Source organism: Musca domestica, unplaced genomic scaffold (genome assembly GCF_030504385.1).
Source record: "Musca domestica strain aabys unplaced genomic scaffold, Musca_domestica.polishedcontigs.V.1.1 16, whole genome shotgun sequence".
NCBI classification, from domain to species: domain Eukaryota; kingdom Metazoa; phylum Arthropoda; class Insecta; order Diptera; family Muscidae; genus Musca; species Musca domestica.
In genome coordinates, this window is record NW_026712219.1 from 15,654,944 (window position 1) to 15,676,751 (window position 21,808).

A 21,808-nucleotide genomic window follows, 5' to 3' on the forward strand; every position below is an offset into this window, starting at 1 on the left:
GGGATAAGGACAGGGGATATTTACAGTTTGTTGCAAGTTTGATTTATTCAGATTTTACAATAGAAAAATTAAACCATTCACCCAAAAAATCAAAATATTACATTACAAAAGAGAAAGTGAAGTCATGGAGGTGGTCGTGTGTGAGTAGTATTTGGGATATGTCATTAAGGAATTCGTTTCAAAATTACAATATTAATGGGCATGTGATGTAGATGACGGTGTTGTGGTTACAAAAAGTGTAGTTTGGTTTTTATAAAATAGATTAGTTAAATATTGAAATATATAAAAAATTCCAAAACAAAACAAACAAACATTCACCATGGTTATTAATTGGAAATTAACAAATATTTGAAATATATTTTAATATGATAAATATAAAAAAGCACACAAGTCATAAATACACGTATAATTAAAAAACAACCGAAGGAAATAATAAGCCAGATATTATTTTTGTATTTTAAAAATGATTTTAAAGCAATATTTAATTTTTGTATTAATAGAAGTGCGTAGCAAATTGGACAACAACAAATATTTTTTTATTTTATTATTTGGAAAAAAGAAAAAAATCGAAAAAAGGATTTTTTAGAAAATTAGATTTCTTTTAATGTAAATTAATATATTTTAGAATTTTTTTACTTCTTAATTGGCGAATTATGATGTAAAGATAAAGAAACAACAACAGCTACATTTATGTAATGAAATGGAAAATGAAAAAGGCAGCCAGTTCTTTGCAAGAATAAGTCTCAACATTTTCAAATAGAAATAAATAAAAGAAAAAAATAATAATTCAAAGTTGGTAGTTAAGAGCCGACAGAATGACATTTGAAAGGGATGTTCGCAATTGTACATTTCAGTGAATCCAAGATCTCTGGAATGATTCAGCCTTAAATAGGGTAAAACTTGACCGTCAGCTGTGCTAAAGAACTGCCTGACTTGGGCGAGTAAGTAATTATTTAGTTGTCAGGTCCTTGTGATGTTGGTTCCTTTTGATCTTGGCTACCTAGAGATTCAGATACAAGTAAAAATGACATTAAATTCATCTAAGCCGAACTTTTTATACCCTCCGCCGCCATGTGAAAAGTTTAATTACGACCCGAAAGGCTCTTATCAAAATCCTTAAAACATGGACGTTCCCTAATAAGGGGTATATGCCTATATTGCATATTTTTTGGGAGCAGTCAAATAAACGAAATATCAAATTACAACTGTTTGGTAGAAAACTGAGACCGATTTTTTTTGCGAAGAATTGAACTAAGAGAGGAGAATTGGAGTGGGAATTGGGACAAAAAAAACCTTCAAATACCTAAAACAAGTTTTCTGGGGGGCTATACGTAAGTGTGGACCGAAACAATGCAACAAAGCATATTCTGGGTTAATACAAAAGAGAAGAATCCTGAGATTAACCTAGGAAGCTCGGAAATATGCTGAATTATACTGTGTAATGTGTAATGATCCAAATGTCCTCTAAACAGAGCAAAGGTTGTCGGAGGGGTTTCTCATTTAAAGCTGACTTTAGGACCGACTACAGCGGCATAGGGTATAACCGACAGTCACAACAAGGATTCTGATTTTACCCAGAAGAGCAAAGCCTTAAGATTGTTCATCTGGTCCTCACCTTAGGACAGACTACTGCGGCATCGGTTTTATCCGATAACTGATCGTGTCCTCGGTAAGTGATACTAGAAGGGGAGAATACCGTCAAGGCTGTTAGGAAAATTTTGATGAGGGCCAATTATATGGAGGACATGAAGTAGTCGCACTTGGATATGGCGCCGAAAGCGTCGGATAACAAACGGATGCTATTTTGCAGTCATTTGTATTCAAACAGTCTCGTTTTCAAGACACTGCCACTTTGTTCGCAACTTTAAAAGGACAAAACCTAAACGACTAAATGTTGGCTACTGTGAAAGCTGAACTGGTAGCTATTTGGGGTGTAAGCCCTGCAATGACTGAACTCGTACTATTTAAAAAAACGCAAAATAGATCATTTTTAGTTGCCAGTATAGGGTAAGGCTATCTGACCGGTAATCTCGAGAATTTCCCTTCTATCACTTAGTAGGTCTGATCTGACTGGCCACTGACTACTGTAGATTACGTGAAGATGAATAAGAGGTAGTGACGATGACCCATGTTATCCAACAAGAGACATAGACTATTTGGCAGGTGGAAAATAGAAACTTTAAGGTTCTACTCTACCTGGCTAAGCACACCACCCTGCTAATTCCGCCACGAAATCAACGGCCACACTATTTACCACATGGTCTGCCGAAATAAGAACACAGCTGAATCTGTGAGTCGAGGGAAATGTAATACCGACTACGAACTACCCCAAGATTCTAGGAGTCACATTCGACAGCATGTTCAAGTCGTTCGCGCAAAGCCACAGCTATTTGCGACAAGATGAAAAGTGAGAACAATGTCGCTAGCCAGCAGCAGTTGGCCTTGTTGACCTCTTATAACGCGATAGGTCAGTCTGTGGCCAGCTATGCGGCTCCATTGTGGTCTGAGAATACTAGTGCTACGCAGTGAAAGCACATCCAGACCTGCAAGAATGCTGCCCTGAAAACGGCGACGGGTGCCTCCTCATGACACCAGTGGACCACCTACACAAGGAGGCGAAAGTCCTACCTTGCGTCAGCATAATCATATCCTTTCGTTGCAGTACCAGCTTGGGTGTTGCCGTGAGATTTATTCCAACCATCATATGGTGGATACAAGTTCCTCACCCAGGCGTGTCAGGAAGGAACATACACCATCTAGAGGGAGGTCTAACGCTATAAGAGAGAGAGGCAGGTCTGAGTGGCAATCATACCGATGCAGTCGCGGATGCTATCAGCAAAATCAGGATGAATGTCGTCTTCGGAATCCATCCCCCCATCCATTGCAGCTGAAGAACGCCAGCTGACTAGACAAGCCAGGATAGTTTTGACGCAATTACGTTCAGGATGGTGTAGTCGTCTCAATTCGAATTGGGCACGAATTGACGAAGATGCTCGCGCAATACGCTGCACCCCTTTAATTGCACAGCCAAATCTATCCAACTCACTGCAGAAGATCTCTGGCTACAGCCCGTTAAAGTAGCCGAATTTTTAATCCTTGAGCTTGAACGCGATTAGCTGAGTGCAAACACCCACATGTACTACTGCTACAACAACAACCCTGCTAACTATAGTTCACTCTATAAACCCTTTCTTCTCTTTTTCATTTCTATATCTCTCATATCACCAACACCATTATTCGACGATTTCGACAAATAGACCTTGCAATCATCTTTGTCAATGGTGAAATATTGGACATTGTAGGGGAGGTCCCCTTTAGATTTGTGTCTCTTTGAGGGTCAGATGTTTATGGCCTGATTAAAGAGAAAGCTAATAAAATGACTATTAAAAGATAATAACTATATTCCTTTTTTATAAATTGTCATTTAAAATCCGCTTAATACAAATGGTTAAGTTTTGTCAAATATATAATACAAATAGATCTTTATTTCACACATTTTGCAGAATTTTTAAGGATACCCATTCAAGTGGGCTTAAGGAGTTCAAGAAGATACAACTTTTTAATAGATTCATTTGTACTTTCAATATTTAAAACTTTAAGAGAATATCGACATTTTTATTTGTTAAAAAAATTGTTACTTATACTTGCAAAGCCAAAACATGCATGGAAAAAAATCGCAGCCAAAATCATGAATCATGAAGGAAGCGGTTAATGTTAGTCAAGAAAAAAATAATAAACAACAAAACAATGGCATGAAGAAAAGAGCTACCGAAATACAACACAAAATTAAAAATTTCTATTAGAAATAACACAAAAAGAATAATAAACAAAAACAACAACAATGATACAACAAAATGTGTGCTCTTGTGTGTGTGTATAGAAAGTGGTGTGTGGTTAATTCATTTGAATCTTGGCCAGATTTAATTGTAAATCAAATAAAAAAAAACAATAGTTTTCATTTATAGTTTAAAATACAACAGAATAAAAGAAGAACAATTGATTCTCGATATTTAAATAGTGTGTATGTGTAAAACCGATTTACTTAAAATGATACAAGAATGCATAACACTTACCGCCTTCATGATGCTCTTATCCCAGGCTACACATGATTCGAGCACATAGAGAGCCATAGCCAATTGGGCGGTGGTATGCGAACGAGAGACAGCATCACGCCATGACACCAAACCTTTGGGTATATTTTCAACTTTCTCATCTTTATCGCTATCACAATTGCTGGAGGGTGAATCTCCACCGGAGTTATTCTCATTGTGCGTCTGGCTTGAATTTGGCCCATCTGAATTGTTGTTTGCTGCAGCGGCATTATTCGCCGCCAATGCCATGGCACGTTCATTAAATGCCGATGGATTGAAAGCCTGCTGCTGTTGTTGCTGCTGAGCGGCAGCTTGTTGCTGTTGCATTTGTTGATAGTATGCTGCGGCATTGGCTGAATTTTGTGTTTGTGTGTTTTGTTGGTTTTGAGCAATGGCGGCAAGGTGAGCATCGCCAGTATGGGCTCCCAGTGGTGGTTTCAAGTAACGCCTTTCAATGTTGGCCTCTAAGTCTATAATACGTTCCCTTATCATGGGTATAATGCTAACAAAATCTTCCTCTGTGATGTCGGCATCACTTTCCAAATTTAACTCAGACTCAATTCGTGGCGGTAAGACCCAATTCTTGAGTTGCATTGAAGCCGAGGCGATTTTATCCTCCAATGCCTCCAGTTGTTCCAACAAAGCCATTTCCACACGTTTAGCAATTTTCGGTGTCCAATCATTGGGCTTATCAGGCAACACAAATGGCGCATCGTTTTCTCTTGGCTCTCCCATTGGATAGGGCAAGCCCAATGGTATCTCCTGGCTAAGGAACCGTGTGAGATTCTCTTTTAACTCCTTTTCCCTTAGACCCGAAGAATTCAATGAACTAATGACCTGTTGCAACAATTCCATGGTATCAATTTTCCACCAATTATAACGTAGGTCGTATGGAACGAAACTATTGGTCACTTTCTTGGGAAACCCCTCACGTTTGACTTCCTCCAACTTTTGTGACTCTTCCAGTGTCATTTGCAGGGGTGTGGGCACATCGTATTGTATGAAATTGCTGATGTTTGTCAGCGACATGTTGTGCATGTTTTGCAGCGAAGTTTGCAAAGCTTCGTCGAGCTTTATTTCCAATTTAGGTTTTATGTCGTACACCTCACTGGATTCACCACCGCCTCCCCCTCCTCCGCCATCATTCCCTTCGTCCTTGGGAAAAGGAAAAAATTTCGTTTCCATTTCGTTTTTTACCACCGCCGCTGCCACGGATTTTTTGTTGTCACGAGCTTCTTCAGCCGCCTCCTCGTCATCGCAGTCCATATTGTCGCTTTCACCACATTCAGTTTTCATTTGATGATGACGAGGAGTCTCCAAGGAGTTTTTTGAATTTTGTAATTTTTCTTCGAATTCTTTTAGTTTCTTATCGATTTCGTCCTGCTCCAAACCGGACAGGGAGATAATACATTCGTGTGTTAATTTCGAGAGATCGGCTTTGCAATCATCCATGGTTACGGTGAAATATTGGACATTGTTGGGCAGATCCCAGGGATGGCCCTGAATCTGATAGTTCGAGCTGCACGTTATGTTGGAGTACATCTTTTGGAATTCTTTGAGATTGGTGGCATTTTGAGGTTCGGTTGTTGTTAATGGCACTTCACGATTAACAATGGAAAACCATTTGTCCTGGGGCTCGGGTGGTTGCATCAAGGGCTTGATGTCAGTTGGCCCAGAAGACGAGACAATTATGCAATCGTCCTCCTTCTTGTCATCGATCTTCATGGGATCCGGTTTAATGGTGGTATTGAGCGTTGTGGCAGATGAAGTGGCATTCGCATTCATCATTGTATTATTTGCATCTGATTTATCACAGTTTGTCGTTAGAGAATTCTGAGAAAGATTTTGTGCGGCAGCGCCAGGCAGCTTGACGTCATTTTCGAAATCTTCTTTCATGGGTACTACAGATGACGCCATTGAGGGATTATTGCTGTTTAAAGGAGGATGAGGAGGAGCGGGATTGGCATTCGAAGGTATTGCACTCGCACCTAGAGGCGGTGGTGGCAGGAGACCAGCAGCATCGGGTTTCTCCACTTTAGCCGTGCCATTGTTGTCAATTTGTATGGCTTGGGGTTTTATGGCCACATCGTAATCATCGTCGTCATCATCACGTAGATCAACAATTTCCGGCTCAACACGATTAGTTTCAACGCAATCGTCATCGGAGTCCTCAGCGGCATTGTTGGTTTCTGTAGCGGTATTTATGTTGGTTGTTGTTGTTGTCGTGGTGGTTACTTCTTCATTCGTTGTGACATCTGCGTTTTGCATTTCAACATCATTGTCAAGATTGTGGATGGTGTTTGCTGCAATTTCATTGCCATTGCCTTCGGCGGTGGTGACAGCCGATGTTACTGCTGCCTTGGCCTCTTCATTTTCATGTTGTTGGCTCTCTTCCGGCGGTTGGCTGAGTTTTCTTTCCTCCGCCTCTTGTTCTAATATCTCCTGATATTGGAATATATCATTTTGAGCCGATTCCAAGGCTTCAATGAAAATTCCACCAGCCTTGGGCAAACGCCAATAACGTCTCCAAAAACGATCCTGACCAAAGCATGTGGCTCTCAGCTGATTTGTGGATTTCTCCAGAACTTCCTTGCAGTTCAATGAAGCTCTGATGATTTTGTCAAGTTTCTTTTGCAATTCATCGGCCGACAAACGATTGTCTTCATCCTCTTCAGCATTGGTCATTTCCGACTCAATGTCAGACATATCCTCATCCATGCCGCCATCGGTACAGGCATCATCGCCTGTCACCTTTTTGCCGGCCAATAGCACGTTAATATCTGCCGCCGCTGAACCACCATTGTGATATGAGGTAGATGACAAATCATCCAATTTGGCCATTTTGGTGGGTGTTATGTCGGACGATGAAAGACCCATTAGTTTCGAATCATCCAATGAACCGGGCAGGTTTGTTATGTCCTTATCTAGCTGATGTTGTTTTTGCGGTGAATCGCCGTCAATGTCCATGCTTTCCAGCTTGTTGTTGTTGTTGGCATTATTATTTTGTTCTCCCAGGGCGGCAGCGGGTGTTTCAGCATTTACCGCTTGCTCTCCTCCTCCTCCTCTGGCTATGGCAGAATTTTCATTGTCACCTTCTTTGTTGTTGGGACCACCAGCACCACCACCATCGGCATTCTCCTTCTCTTGCCGTTCAGCATCCAATTTCTGCTGGGCAGCCATTGCCTGCATGGCAGATTCCCTTTCGGCCTGCAATTTTTCATAGGCCTCAATGCGTGACTTACGCATATGCAGGGCCTTATATTTTCTCACCTTCATATCAGTCATGTATTTTTCCTTGCGCATTTGATTGCATGTCTCTAGGCTGGTTTCAATTTGCTTCAAAACGGCCTTATTCATGAGCAAATCGTTGCACAAGTGAGCCAAGATTTGGGCCTTCTTTGTGGGGTTCAATGCAACGAAAGGACGATCCTTGAGAGCCTGCGACAGTTTCCACGTTTCGTTTTCATGCAACAGCTTATAGTATTCGGCATTTTTGCCAGAATGTACAACCGATTCCGAATCGATTTGATGATGATCCGGCACCCGACGTTCACGCTCCCGATCCATGACAACGCCAAACATTTGACGGATTTCGCCGGTGGCAGTGGCATACAAGTAGATACGTAAAATTTCCGCAACATTGGAATTGGTGATGTCGGCATTACGCAGAGATTGTCCAAGCAAGGTGGTGTGTCGACCGGGATTCGGTATGCCGGGATCCTCAATGGCACACACCAACAAGTGGGTCATCACAGATAAGAGTTCTTCTTCGGCATCGGCATTGCTGTCGCTGACCAAAGCATCGTGGAGATTTTGTAGAGTGGGTAGAGATTCCATATCTAAAAAAAGAGAAGGCAAAGAAAATGATTAAAATTGATTTGTGGTAGGGAAGACTTTTAAGGGGGTGACTTACCAAATCCTAGGGTTTCACCGAAATTATGCAAGAATTCAAAGACCATTAACAAATCAGCCATGGCCTGACCCGGCAAACGATTACCGGCAATACGCTCCAAATCGGGTATTTGATTGGTTTGTATCAATTCCGAATCCTCTTGGGGTTTCCTAATGGGAACAAAAAAACACAGTAAATTAAAAACGGGATTCCTTAACATGTTTTGCCACACAGCTTTATGGGGGTGAATTCCTTTCTTATGCGCCTGTGTGTTTCGTAATTCTAACAGCACCTCATCTCACCTTATTTGTGCTAATATTTCAGCATCACGTTTACGTGAAGCCAACCTCTTTTCACGCATTATCAAGCGATCCAAGACCATTTGATGTTTCTTCTTTTCACGCTCTTCAAATTTGCGACGGATCTCCAGTTGACGTATCAAATTCATGTGTTGACGTCTGCGCTCCCGTTCCATTTCGGCGGCTAACAGCATTTCCTTTTGCCTTTGAAGTTCCTGTAGAGGGTAAGGGGAAACAAGATATGTTAGTAATGCCTTGAAAGTTAAGACCTCAAAGGAACACATAAAAGGAAGGAAAGATTTATGGAAAACTACGTTCAGTTTTATGTTTCAATTTACATTGGTAACTACTACTCTATTCTAAAGAACAAGAATGTATGGAGAATATCTACAAAGTGTCGATTTGCAGTTCGTATAGTGGGTGTTATAAGTTAAGATTGATTGATTGGATAGGCAATTATTGAAATTGTTGAATATACCTGTTCTTTAGCTAAAATAGCTTCTTGACGTTTCTTTTCCTTTTCCTAAACAAAAAATGTTCAATAACACATTTAGTTTGAATGTAAACTTTGATTTAAAACAAAAAGTGGTGAAAAAATGACGAAAGAAGTTAAGAACTGAAGAAGTGAAAATTTAAAAAAATTATACCAAGCATTCTTTTGAAACGGAAAAGTGTAGATGGCCCAGCTCTAGGTGCTGAGAAGAGTGACAAAGTAAAAATCCTTTTCAAATCAAAACTATGAATTTTAAACTAAAACAATAACGAAAGAAGTAAAGAGAAATACTAAAGACTGAAAATTTAAAAAAACAAATTCCAAACATTCTTTTGAAACGGAAAAGTGTAGATGGCCCAGCTCTAGATGCTGATAAGAATGGTAAAGTAAAGATCGTTTTCAAATCAAAACTATGAATTTTGAACTAAAGGGATAAACAAAAGATAATTCTCAAATAGCTACATTAGCACTGGCAAATACCAACCTGTTGTTTCTTGAGTATTTCCTCTTGTTTCAAACGTTCCAGCTCCTCTTGTTTTTTCTTGCGGGCCTAAAAGATATTTTAAAAACGCAAACATTAGATTTCAGAACTCCACCTTTCTCTCCAAAAAAAAAAAAACTTTCTCACCTCAATGGCTTGTTGATTCTTGAGTTCACGTTCACGTTTCTGCTGCTCCAGCTTTTCGTTCTTCTCCTGGCGGGCCTTTTCCTTACTCCTGGCCATTTCTTCCTTTTGGGCCTTTTTAGCATCGCGCAGAGCTTGCTGTTGTTTGGCAATCTGTATACGCTCCTCGACATTTAATGTCTGGCGAGTAAAGATTTTCAAATCTTCTAAACGTTTGGCCACATCCTCATCGGTCATGCGTATATATTCGCCATCATTGGCATAGGGCGGTGGGGCCGGTTGCAAGAATGTGCCCACAATAGCACGGGCCGAAAAGCTAAAGTTTTCACGCAGCAATTTTGAGGGATTCTTTTCCAAATACTAAAGAACAACAACAAATTAAAAAAATACAAATTCTATTAGCATTTCAGACCTCTTTTTTAGGGGATAGGGAAAACTAGATAAGCATTTTAAACTTTACAGTTTACATTGCCTGTGCGTGTGGGTACTACTAAAATTTTTGATCTACAAACAACTCACAGAGAAAACTTGTCCAATGGACTTGAGGGGTACATTACTACCCGGTGCATAATAAGTAACCTCGCCCTTAATTTGTCCAGCCTTGGTGAGGCCACGTATTACGGTTTCCCGCTTCCAGCCCAAATCCAGGGGTACTCTTAATTCGGTTACATTCAAAAGATTCGGTTCTTCAGTCTCAGATTCAGAAAGTCCCGATTCGGCTGCCACACTTTCCGAGTCTGTGGAGACTTCCATTTGAGCATTGGCTTCGCTTAAAGCCTGACGGATTTTTTCCTAAAACAAAAAAGACCACAATTAAAAAAATTCTTGCCATTACAAACCACAAACTCCCCCCAAAACTCACAATATCAGCTCCTTGTTGCAGCAGTTGTTGAGTGGCCAACATGGGTTTGATGCCCACGGCTCGTGATTGGGCCAGCAACGATGCAACGGTATTCTTTTTGGGCTTTGACACACCACGACCTAAATTCCTGGGGCGTCCCTCTTTAAAGTTGGATGGCTGTGATGATCTATCATTTGCGGCATTGGCCGATGACGAATTGCTGCTACTATTACCTCCCAAATTGGAACTATTGCCACTGGCACTTCCTCCTCCACTACCCGAAGAACCACCACCATTACCGCCCAGGGCGGCTGTTATTGAACTCAAACTTTGTAGACTTGAAGCACCCGAGTTGCCTGAACTTCCAGCACCACTGTTAGCACCTCCAGACAAATCATTACTGGAGGATGATGATTTATCCGGTTTCATTGACAAATTAAGGGGTGCATCAAAATCATCTATGGTTATGGTGGCTCCAATCACATTCTGATTACTGGCCAGTCCTGAACTTGATACCGAACTGGCGGCCGGCTTCAGACTAAGGTTAACACCCGAACTCAGGTCAGTGCTGCTGCCGGTCAGATCGTGTATATCTTTGTTTTTGTTCGATAGATTATACGCTCCATTTGAGGTAATAGTAGGTGGCAATTTTATCACCTCTACACGATCTGTGGAAGAATCTCGGCTTGTGCGACCACTGCTCGGTCCGGTCAGATCCAAATGCGGCGTATTCTGCGATGAACCGCCCGAGGTGGAGGAGCCCGGAGTTGCTGAATTGTTTGCACCCAAGGAACCACTCAAAACGGCCATTTGTGAGGCAGTCAAATTGCCCGGCAAACCGGTGGCACTTGCATTGCCCATGCCACCAACACCGACGGCACCACTGCCACCGGCTGCAGCATTTTGCTGTTGCTGATGTTGTTGCTGGGCGGCATTGGCCGCCGCGGCTATGGCAGCATACTCCATTTCGAGTCTCGCCCTTTTCGCTGGGCTAAGACCTGGAAATGCAAGCAAAGAGGAAAGAGCATTTGTTGTTGAATCTAAGTCAATTTTTTGTTGTTGTAGTTGGTTTTGTTCATCTGATATGGTCTTTTTACGACCACGTGAAGTAGTACCGGGTATTTTGGGGCCCACAATTGATGAGGTGTATTTGATGATCTCCGTGTCGGGTGGCAAGCGTACTCCCAGCAATGAGGGGTGGTCACTGTAATCAGAAAACAACAAAATATTTATTTAAATGGGTTCAATCCCACCTCCATTTTGCTTATGACTTACCCTAATCCTCCAGTTGGTATGAAATCTTTAGAAGATTTATTATTGCCTCCAGCTGATGAGGAGGCCGAACCACCTCCCCCAGAATTATTGCCTGATGTAGCAGCCGCAGCTGCAGCAGCTGCCGCTGAATTACTGGCAGCAAATGCATTCATCGCTGCCTGCATACTCTGCTGCGGGGTCATGCACAATGCACCAAATTGCGATAGGGAATTCAAAGCATTCAATGAAGCATTATTCTTGTCGGCGGCACTCTTGTCACGGGAGGATGATGAGGAAGAAGAATTGGAGCCACCACCACCAGCGCCACCTCCACCACTGCCACCGCCCCCCATTGAGCCATGCGGTGATATTAGATTCGCTGATGATGATGAAACATTAGTGGGTAATGAAGTATTTATGCCACCAGTTAAGTGATGATGGGAAGTAGAAGTAGAAGAAGAAGAGGATGAAGTGTTACCTGACGTTGATGATGAATTGTTATTTGATTGTTTGGATGAGGATTTCTTTGATGAACTTGGTGCACCAGAGGCCGCTGCTGCAGCTGCAGCCTGTTGCATGGCCAATAATTCTTTATGCAATTGTACCGGATCATATGCCGATCCAGGTGGTGGAGGCAATTGAACCTGTATTTGATTCGATGAGGATGAAGATGATGATGATTTGCCAAAGTTGGATGAATTGTTCTGCAAAAGAAAAAGGAAAACAAAAACAAAGGTAAGGGCGGAAGAGGTTAGGAAAAGTTGTTACAGGCTATCGCTGGACCTACCTTATAGGCATTACTAGAACTACCACTATTGTTACTACCACTACCGGCTGAGCTACCTAGACCCGATGATGGTGTTATTGTTGTACCAGCACCCACCAGGCCATGCATACTGGACAGAGCTGCCGCTGGATTGGCTGCCACGGCCGCAGCAGCAGCCGCCGCTGCAGCATTTAAGCTATTGGCCAATGATTGTTGTTGCTGCTGTTGTTGTTGTAGCTGTTGTTGTTGCTGCTGTTGACGTTGTTTCTCTTTGCGGGATTTACTGCTTGATTTGCCACCACCAGATGAATTACTATTGCCACCACCGCCAGAGCCTGAATTACCACCAGAATTGGCATTTTGACCAGCCCCTGCGGCACCACCAACACCAGCATTCCCCGCTGCCCCACCAGCACCGGCCAGACCCAAGGCGGCTGGATTGAAGGCTGCTGCCAGATCGGCATGTGGAAAATGTGTTAAACCTGATGCCTGCAAGCGGTTGAAATAATCCTGGGCAGCCAGCTGGGTGACAGCCCACCAGTCTGTAGGGAGGGGGGAAGGAAAAGGAAAAAATGTTAATTATTATAATAAAAAAATATGATAATCGAGTAAATTTTAAGAAGAATTAAGCTAAAATGATGGAAATTTTTAAGGAATTAACAATTTTACAAAGGAACGGAAATAAATGGGTGTTTGAATTTTCATGAATTTATTATTTTTTCGAGGTGTTAAGCTACCTACTGAGAACCCGAAACATCAAACTACAGCTGATTTGATTGTAATTTCAAAATTGCGAATGTCTGGAGGTATGATACCAAAAAGTAGGCTTACATTGAATAATTTTTGCTGGAATTTAAACTACCCACAAATAACCTGGAATATCAAACCAGATCTTGTGCTATCAAAAAATGTTGAAATGTGTGAAATTTGAAGAGAATCTAATGCTTATTGCGCATTTTATGAGAGTTTTTATTATTCAAAATGATGACCCGTTGTGCTGGGAGGTACCACAAATAGTGGAACGATATATCCGATCTTCACACCAGGTCTTGTGTTGATAGAAATATTCGGATGTGTGAAATTTGAAGAAAGTCGGATACCTATTTCGCATGTTATGAGAGTTATAATTATTCAAAATTTGGACCCGTTATGGAAGAGGTACCAGAAGTAGTGGACCGATATATCCCATCTTCATAGCAGGTTTTATGGTGATAGAAATAGTGGGCTGTGTAGAGTTTGAATGAAATTGGATGCTTATTTCGCGTTATATGAGCTTCATGGTTATTTAAAATATTGACCTCTTTGTGGGGGAGGTATCAGAAGGTATGGACTGATATCTATCACCTTCACACCAGATCTTGTGTTATCAAAAATGTTGAGATGTGTGAAATTTGATAAGTTTTAATTATTTTTAAAAGGTTTTAACTATTCAAAATTTTGACCCGTTGTGGGGGGGAGGTACCAGAAGTAGAGGACCGATGAATCCGATTTTCACACCAGGTCTTGTGTTTATAGAAATATTTAGATGTGTCGAGTTTGAAAATAGTCGGATGCTCATTTCATGAGCTTCGTGGATATTCGAAATGTTGACCCTTTTGTGGGGGAGATACCAGAAGGGTGGATCGATATTATCTTCGCACCAGATCTTGTGTTAATAGGAAATACAGGGATGTGTGAAATTTGAAGAGAATCGGATGCTAATTACACTTTGTCCATTTCGCACCCGACATAGCACTGTTACAAATGATGGGATCTCTAAATTTTGCCGAAAATTGGATGTTTTTTTGTTCTATACGCAAATTATTTTCTGTGAAAATTTTGATATTTTGTGGGGGAGGTACCAGAGGGAGTGGACTGATATTGCCCATCTCCAAACTCGGTCTAAGTTTGATAATAATATTGCGGTGTAACAAGTTAAGATCAAATCGGATACTCCCTTCGAGAGCTATCGTTCGCACCCACCAACTAGACAGACAGAGGGACGGACCCTAGATCAGCCCCAAATAAACTGAAAGGGATTTATTCCAAAGATCTAGGCTCTAAAAACGCGTTTTGGCCGTATCAAATGATATATATCCTCTGTAGCGCCATATGGCAATGAAGCGATATTCTAGTGAGAAACCTAGTTGAAATAATGTGTCAGGGAACATTTCGGTATGGAAAGGAATCAATGTTAAATATTATGACGTTATAAATAAAAAAAAAAAATATCAACCACCCACACCCGTTACAGAATTAAGGTGGATTTCTCAGATTCCTATTTGCGGAATAAATTCCACAAATTCGAATATGGGAATGGTTATTTTTTCTAGGAGCATTTTCTTCAAACGTCATTCTTGTAAATCAAATGAGTCTGCTGTTTTACCCCAAGAAGAGAAAGATAAGATATGAAAGAAAAACTTTTGTTCTCGGTTCGCCGGCATGGAGATTTGAACTTAAGACCTCAAAAACTGTTAAATATCTTCGCACAACCCGCTAGACAACTCAGCCACAGCATGGTTCGAACATGTTGTGTGCAAAATGACAATTCAAAAGGGAAGGTAAATAAACAAAACCAAACAACATGTTTGATGTATGAAATAAAGATCAGTCAAACAAGGTTGCCATCTACAAAAATAGTTTTTAGGGATTTATGGTTGGGGGATTTTCTTGGAAGTTGGGATAAAGTCAATAAAAAATCTCAAAAGTTGTTGTTTAAAATATTAAAATCTCAACCATTTTCCTGTGTGTTCGTCTCATCAATACTTTACACAACAACTCACTTGCTGGATGCAGGCTCGCCAAACTTGCGGCCTGTGATGCTGCCACCGCCATGGTATTCTGATGATGATGTCCAGCTGCTGCAGCAGCAGCAGCCGCTGCCATGGAATAACGATCATTGGCCGAACCACCACCACCTGGATTGGGTAATAAGCCAAGGCCAGCAGCTGCGGCGGCATTAAATTGTGCGTTAAATAGGGGGTTTGAAGCAGCTGCGGCAGCCGAAGCAGGATCACGACCCCAATATGCTGGAAAGAGAAAAGAGAGATATTATTATTAGTTATGTTTGTAAATATTGGAAAATAATATTTGACAAGGTCTACTTTTACAGAAAAATTGAACAAGGATCAAGGGTGGACTTCTATGATGAAATGGATATTTTAGGGAATGTTTGAGAAGGCAGTTTTAAGAGGAACATTAACCATGGTTTATTTAAGAATATTTTTAGTGACTATTAGGTAAGGACTTTCAGAGCCATAGATGTGAATTTTCGAATGTTTTTATGCCCTCCACCATTCTATGAAGGGTATATTAGCTTTGTCATTCCGTTTGTAACTCCTCGAAATATTCATGATAGACCCTACATTTCATGATTTTAGCGACATCATTTACTGGAATTATTTAAAATTTCGTATTTCGTGTTTGCAATGGGTACTACAGCCTATGACAAAAAATTTCGTATGCAGGTCCACGTCTTCGTATAGCCCCCATATAGCGGTACCTCCCGACATTCGGTATTTTGATGATTTCAGCAACATTATTCACCGGAATCGTTTCATATTTCGTATTTGAAATTCGTAATGGGTACTACAATCTATGGAAAAACTTTTCGTGTGCAGGTCCACGTCTTCGTATAACCGCTATATAAGAGTACCTCCCAGTATTCGGTATTTTGAAGATTTCAGCAACATTATTCGCCGGAATCGTGTCAAATTTCGAATTTGAAGTTCGTAATGGGTACTACAGCCTATGACAAAAAATTTTTTTTTCGAAATGGTGGAGAGTTTTAAAAGTTGGGGTCGGCTGTTTTACTCGTCCCATATTATTTTAAGCCCATAAAAAATCCACCATAATACATTTTATCCACTCACCAAATAAAGAAGCCGCATCTAGCAAAGCCGCCTGGTCATGGGCACCGCCAGCCCCGGTAGCTGAATTGCCACCAGAACCTTTGCCCCCACCACCGCCACCTTTACCACTGCCACCACCTCCGCCGCCGCCTCCACCACCACCGCTACCTCCATCATTTTGTTGTTGTCCACCCTCACCCGCATTTTTATCCATGTTTTTCATGAACGTATGGGGGTCAAAGGGTCTATTGTTGCGTTTAATTTTGTGGCTTTTATTTTAACCGAATCAAAAAGAAAATGGAACGCCTCACTTTGGATGCGTTGACGACGTTTATACTACGGTCGCTATCAACTACAAGGAGTAGGAGGAGTAGGGCGAGTTTTATTGACTCATTTGTAATGATGAAACTCATTTCAGGCTTGCTGTGCCATCTTCACCATGTTGTTGTAAGTGATCTGAAATGGAAAAAAACATAAAAATTGGAATTTAGTTAATTATTTATAAAAAAATAAGAAACTTTATTCAATTTTGAACTGTTTTTGAAATGGGCCACATTGCTTTTATTACAAATATTATTTTAACTATAATAATTACTTTCAAAATAGAAATAAAACGGTGCCTAATTCGAACATATTATGTCTTTTTTATCATTTGCAAAAAAAAATCATTAATTTTAAGTTTTTTTTCTGTTATAAAGTTGATCGATAATTCAAATTTGTTGAGAGGTGAATTATTTGTTGAATCTCGTTACATCGTTATTATTTTCCTACTGGTTGTTAAGGAAGTTTAAATGTTGATTTAAACAGCGTTATTTTTTAAAATTCTGTACCATGGTATACAGTGAACGGGTAAAGCTAAAATTTTTTTCGGTCGGATTTGGGGAGGTATTGGCCATTTGGTGCACAATTAACCCGAAATCTGTTGAAGATATATATGGGAGCTATATCCAAATCTGAACCGATCTTTATACAATTTGGCAGAGGTATTTCCGAGCTCTATAAAATATTTGGTACCAAGTATCATTGATGTCCAATGGATATGAAACACATATGGGGGTATTTACTCAAAATTTGATGTACCTGCTTCTAGACTGAATTCGGTCGGATGTACAAAAACGCAGGTCTTTTGAGAAAGATATCGGGCATTTCGTGCACAATTAACCCGAAATCGGTTGAAGATATGTGGGAGCTATATTCAAATCTGAACCGAACTTGATAAAATCTGGCAGAGATATTTTAGGGATGTATCTGATATCTGGTACCAGATGTGCGCTTTACGTTTATTAACAATTTCCACCCTTTGTGGGGTAAGTACCAGAACGAGTGGTCCTTTCTACCCTAGTTCCATAACAGATCTTGAATAGTCAAAAATATTTGGATATTCAGGGTTGGGTATATTGCACTAATTTTTTAGTGCACTAAGAATTAAATAGTTAGTGGTAGTGCTTTTAAAATTACATTGAAAAAATCGCCTAAAAAAAATTCCACGATTATATCTCTGTAGGTCCTTGAAAAAATCTTTTTTAAAAAATCAACAAATATAACTATGCAGATCCTTCAAAAATATCTTTTTTTAAAAATCCACGATTATTGCTCTGTAGATCCTTGAAAAAATCCCTGAAAAAAATCTTCTTAAAAAAAAAACACCATTATTGCCCTGTAGATCCTTGAAAAAATCTTCTTAAAAAAACCACCATTATTGCTCTGAATACCCTTGAAAAAATCTTCTTTAAAAAATCCACGATTATTGCACTGTAACCCTTGAAAAAAATCGACCATTGCTCTGTAGATCCTTGAAAAATTTTTCTTTAAAAAATCCACGATTATTGCTCTGTAGATCCTTGAAAAAATCTTCTTTAAAAAATCCACGATTATTGCTCTGTAGATCCTTGAAAAAATCTTCTTTAAAAAATCCACGATTATTGCACGGTAGACCCTTGAAAAAATCTCTCATTAAGAAATCAGCTATTATTGCTCCCTAGATCCTTCAAAAAATCTTTTTTAAAAATTTACGATTATTTCTCTGTAGATCCTCGAAAAAATCTTCTTCAAAAAATCCACGATTATAGGTCCTTGAAAAAAAAACACGATTATTGCTCTGTAGATGCTTGAAAAATCTTCTTTAAAAAAACCACGATTATTGCTCTGTAGATCCTTGAAAAAAAAAAAACTTCTTTAAAAACCCCAAGATTATTGTTCTGTAGACCCTTGAAAAAATCTTCTTTAAAAAATCCATGATTATTGCTCTGTAGACCCTTGAAAAAATCTTTTTTAAAAAATCCACGATTATTGTTCTGTAGGTCCTTAAAAAATCTTCTTTAAAAAATCCACGATTACTCCTCTGTAGACATTTGAAAAAAATCTTCTTTAAAAAATCCACGATTATTGTTCTGTAGGTCCTTAAAAAAATCTTCTTTAAAAAATCCACGATTACTCCTCTGTAGACATTTGAAAAAATCTTCTTTAAAAAATCCACGATTATTGCTCTGAAGACCCTAAAAAAATCTTCTTTAAAAAATCCACGATTATTGCTCTGAAGACCCTTGAAAAAATCTTCTTTAAAAAATTCACCAGTATTGATCTTTAGGTCCTTGAAAAAATCTCCTGGAAAAAATCTTCTTTAATCCTTGAAAAAATCTTTTCTTGGCGAAATTTTACACAAGGATAGCTGGAATTATATTCGAAGCTATTTTAAGTTTCTTTATACACTCAGCCATATAGAGATTGTATATATCACTTGATACGGTAAAAACGTGCCTAGTCGAAATAACGGTCTTAGACCCTAGGTGTCTTTGGACCAAATCCGTTTCAGGACATTTGGAGTCGATCTAGCGATGTCTGTCCGTCCAATATTTATGTTAACCTAAGGTCTGGTGTTAAGATGGAATATATCGGTCCACTCCTTCTGGTACCTCGTCCACAAAATGTCAAAATTTTCAAAAAAAAAAAAAATGTATTTTCTGCACAGAAAGAGAAAAGATAATCCGATTTCACCCCAACTTTGCAAATCCTTTGGAAAGGAAGTTGACGATATAGTCCAAACCTCGCACATCGCAATATTTATATCATATTTATTTATGTCCGATACAAAATGGACAATATTGACCCACTTCTTTGGAACATATTCCATAGAGGGTCACCAATTTGAATAATCATAACAGAAGTAAAAATATACTGAAATAATCGAACATTGGGTGAGAGTATACTTCTGTCGGCAAAACCGACTGATACTTTTTAACTTGTTTTAATTTAGTTATAAACATTCTAATTTATTTTAGTTTAAATATAAATAATGTCTACTACTGGGACATGGCGAACATAGGTGGACTTCATCTATGCCCTTGAAATTACCCATGTTTTGTTAATCTTGCACTCTTTTTAACTTAATAGTTCCATTTTTTATCGCTTCTGACTTTTTTGGTGGGAAAATATTTTCACATAAAACTGCAATTCGTTTTGCCCTTAAAAAATAAACCGGTTAACCACAATTTGCAATATCTACTTATGCATCAATGCAATGCAACAACATCAAAATTCATTTCAAAGTCCCCCACTCTCAAACATGTTGCATGTTCGAACATACAATGCAAAAATCATTTTCTCTCTCTCTCTTGCTCTCAGTTCTCCCATTTTTCTCTACTACATAAAACTTAACGAAAGAGCGGCAGTAAATATTTAATTACAAACAAACAAAAAACAACTTCGAACAAAACAAAACGAATAAAACAGAAAAACAAATGTCAAAACGACGACGACAACAAAGTGGAAATGTCAAAACAAAGTAGCAGAGAAGGAAACAAAGCAAGTAAATAGCATATAAAATCCGACATAAAACAAAAACGTCAAAAAATACAACAGATAAAAGAAAACAGAAGACGAAAAAGCAGAGAGAGAGGAGGAATAGCGTTTTTTCGTTTGCACTCAAACAAACACTCACACACATTGGAAACCCCACCACCACACAATAAAAAAATATGTACCCTCAACAATAACAGGAGAGCAATGCATTTGAAAATTGTACGGCAGAGGGCAGAGAAAAATGAAGCAGCAGCAGCAGAATGGGGAGCAAAGGGAAAAATTAAAAACTAAACTATCTAATGACTGACTGCCTGAATGGCTGTGTGTAAGCATTATTTGAGACAATGCGAGCCAGCGATGGGATATTCATTCGGTCATCGGCGTCATGGATGATGCCGACTTAGCTGCCATGCCATCGGCGCCGTCACCGTCGTTTTCGTGTTTTGTTGGTGTTTGTTGTAGTCGCTCGGTCGGTATACAACAAATGAGAAAATTGGTCAATTAATTTGCCTAAAGGTTTATTTATGACTTTACGTTGTTGTTTCTGGCACTTGAGATTTTTGTTTTTTATTTTTTGTGTTTTTTTATTGTTGCTGCTCTGCTCTGCCATTATCGTTGTTGTAGTCTTATTGTTTTAGTTTGTTTTAGCTCGCTGTTATTGTTGTAATATTGTTTTTGTTTCTTCCCCCTCCTGCCAGCAGAGTGTGTGAATAAATAATGACACTTAAATGGAAAAGTTGTAATTGTAATTAAGGAATGACAACTTATGGTTAATTTTAATGCAATGATTCATTGATAATTATTTTAGTTCTCATTTATTTTTTTAGCTTGGCTTTGTTGTTTTATTGTTGGGCATATAAAAATAGGTACCTACATACAAACATGGGATTAATTGACAATGGAAATTTCTCACAGTAAATGTTAAGCCTTCTAATTTGGGGGGAAATTTTAATGACTGCACTAAAATGGGTTTCAAGAAAAAGATAGGAAAGTGGGGGATTCTAAAACTGTATCCCAAAACGGTTTTTTTTTAAAAATTTGACCTTATTATTATTTATGTTTAGCAATGGAGTTGGGTAGTGTAGGATCACGGCTTGGCGAATACAAACTTTCAATTATATCGATATTAAGTTATAATGCTTCGATATTTTGTGTAGTTGTATATGAGTTAAATGTACAGGGTAAGATGAAAAAACTGCAACCAACATCAGACTGCTGTCATGTCTAAGCCACTCATCAGACAGTTGTTAAAATTATTCCAGTGACAGCTCATTATATTGTTTACAAGCGTACAAAAGTAATTTGGTGAGAATTTTCTAGAAAAAAAGTTATTCGTGATGGAATTTAAGCGTAATAGTGTGATTTCTTTATATTTGGCTGGAAAACCACAAGTGGCTATCGTTAGTGCACTCCAGCATTTAGATGTGAATACATTTTTTGTGTCTCGTACCATCGCTCATTACCCTGATACTGGTAGCGCAGACCGACGTCAAGGAAGTGGGCAAAAGAAAACAGCAACATCAGCAGAAATGGTTCGAAAAGTAAAGAAGCGTCTTAATAGAAACCCGCGTCGCAGTGGCCGAAAAATGGCTAGTGAGCTGAACATATCGCAATATTCTATTCGGCAAATATTGAAAAATGAGCTCGTGGTAAAGCCATTAAAATTCCAAAAATGCAAGACCTTACACCGCGACAGAAAGAAAATAGACTCAAAAGAGCTAAAGAGAATTTGGTCTTCTCTGAGATGAGAAAACATTCCTTGTCCAGCAATTTGTAAACAAACTAACTGATCGTGTTTACTTGTCCAAGAGGTCAGCTGAAAGTGTGCACATTCGGTTGACCATCAGAACTCAAGCGCCGACCACGATGATGGTGTGGTCTGTCATAACAGCCGATGGTCGCTCTCCGCTCGTATTAAT

General features: G+C 39.3%; 1 protein-coding gene across 8 annotated transcripts in view; it reads right to left on the reverse strand.

The window, feature by feature from the left end:
* Positions 1-21,808, reverse strand: part of LOC101892503 (uncharacterized) — a 247,949-nt gene that overhangs the window by 18,323 nt on the left and 207,818 nt on the right. For 5 of the 8 annotated variants that reach the window (XM_059120161.1, XM_059120163.1, XM_011294740.3 and 2 more), the window contains 12 exons: positions 16,113-16,547; positions 15,024-15,269; positions 12,283-12,803; positions 11,517-12,199; positions 10,263-11,445; positions 9,920-10,192; positions 9,404-9,760; positions 9,260-9,325; positions 8,761-8,805; positions 8,286-8,497; positions 8,005-8,153; positions 4,074-7,930 (listed from right to left, as the gene is read on the reverse strand). In XM_059120161.1, coding sequence (XP_058976144.1) covers positions 4,074-7,930; positions 8,005-8,153; positions 8,286-8,497; positions 8,761-8,805; positions 9,260-9,325; positions 9,404-9,760; positions 9,920-10,192; positions 10,263-11,445; positions 11,517-12,199; positions 12,283-12,803; positions 15,024-15,269; positions 16,113-16,314 — 7,794 coding nt within the window. In that variant the 5' untranslated portion in view covers positions 16,315-16,547. The remainder of the gene's footprint in view (positions 1-4,073; positions 7,931-8,004; positions 8,154-8,285; positions 8,498-8,760; positions 8,806-9,259; positions 9,326-9,403; positions 9,761-9,919; positions 10,193-10,262; positions 11,446-11,516; positions 12,200-12,282; positions 12,804-15,023; positions 15,270-16,112; positions 16,548-21,808) is intronic. The other 3 variants (XM_059120165.1, XM_059120166.1, XM_059120164.1) reach the window with 3 other exon arrangements.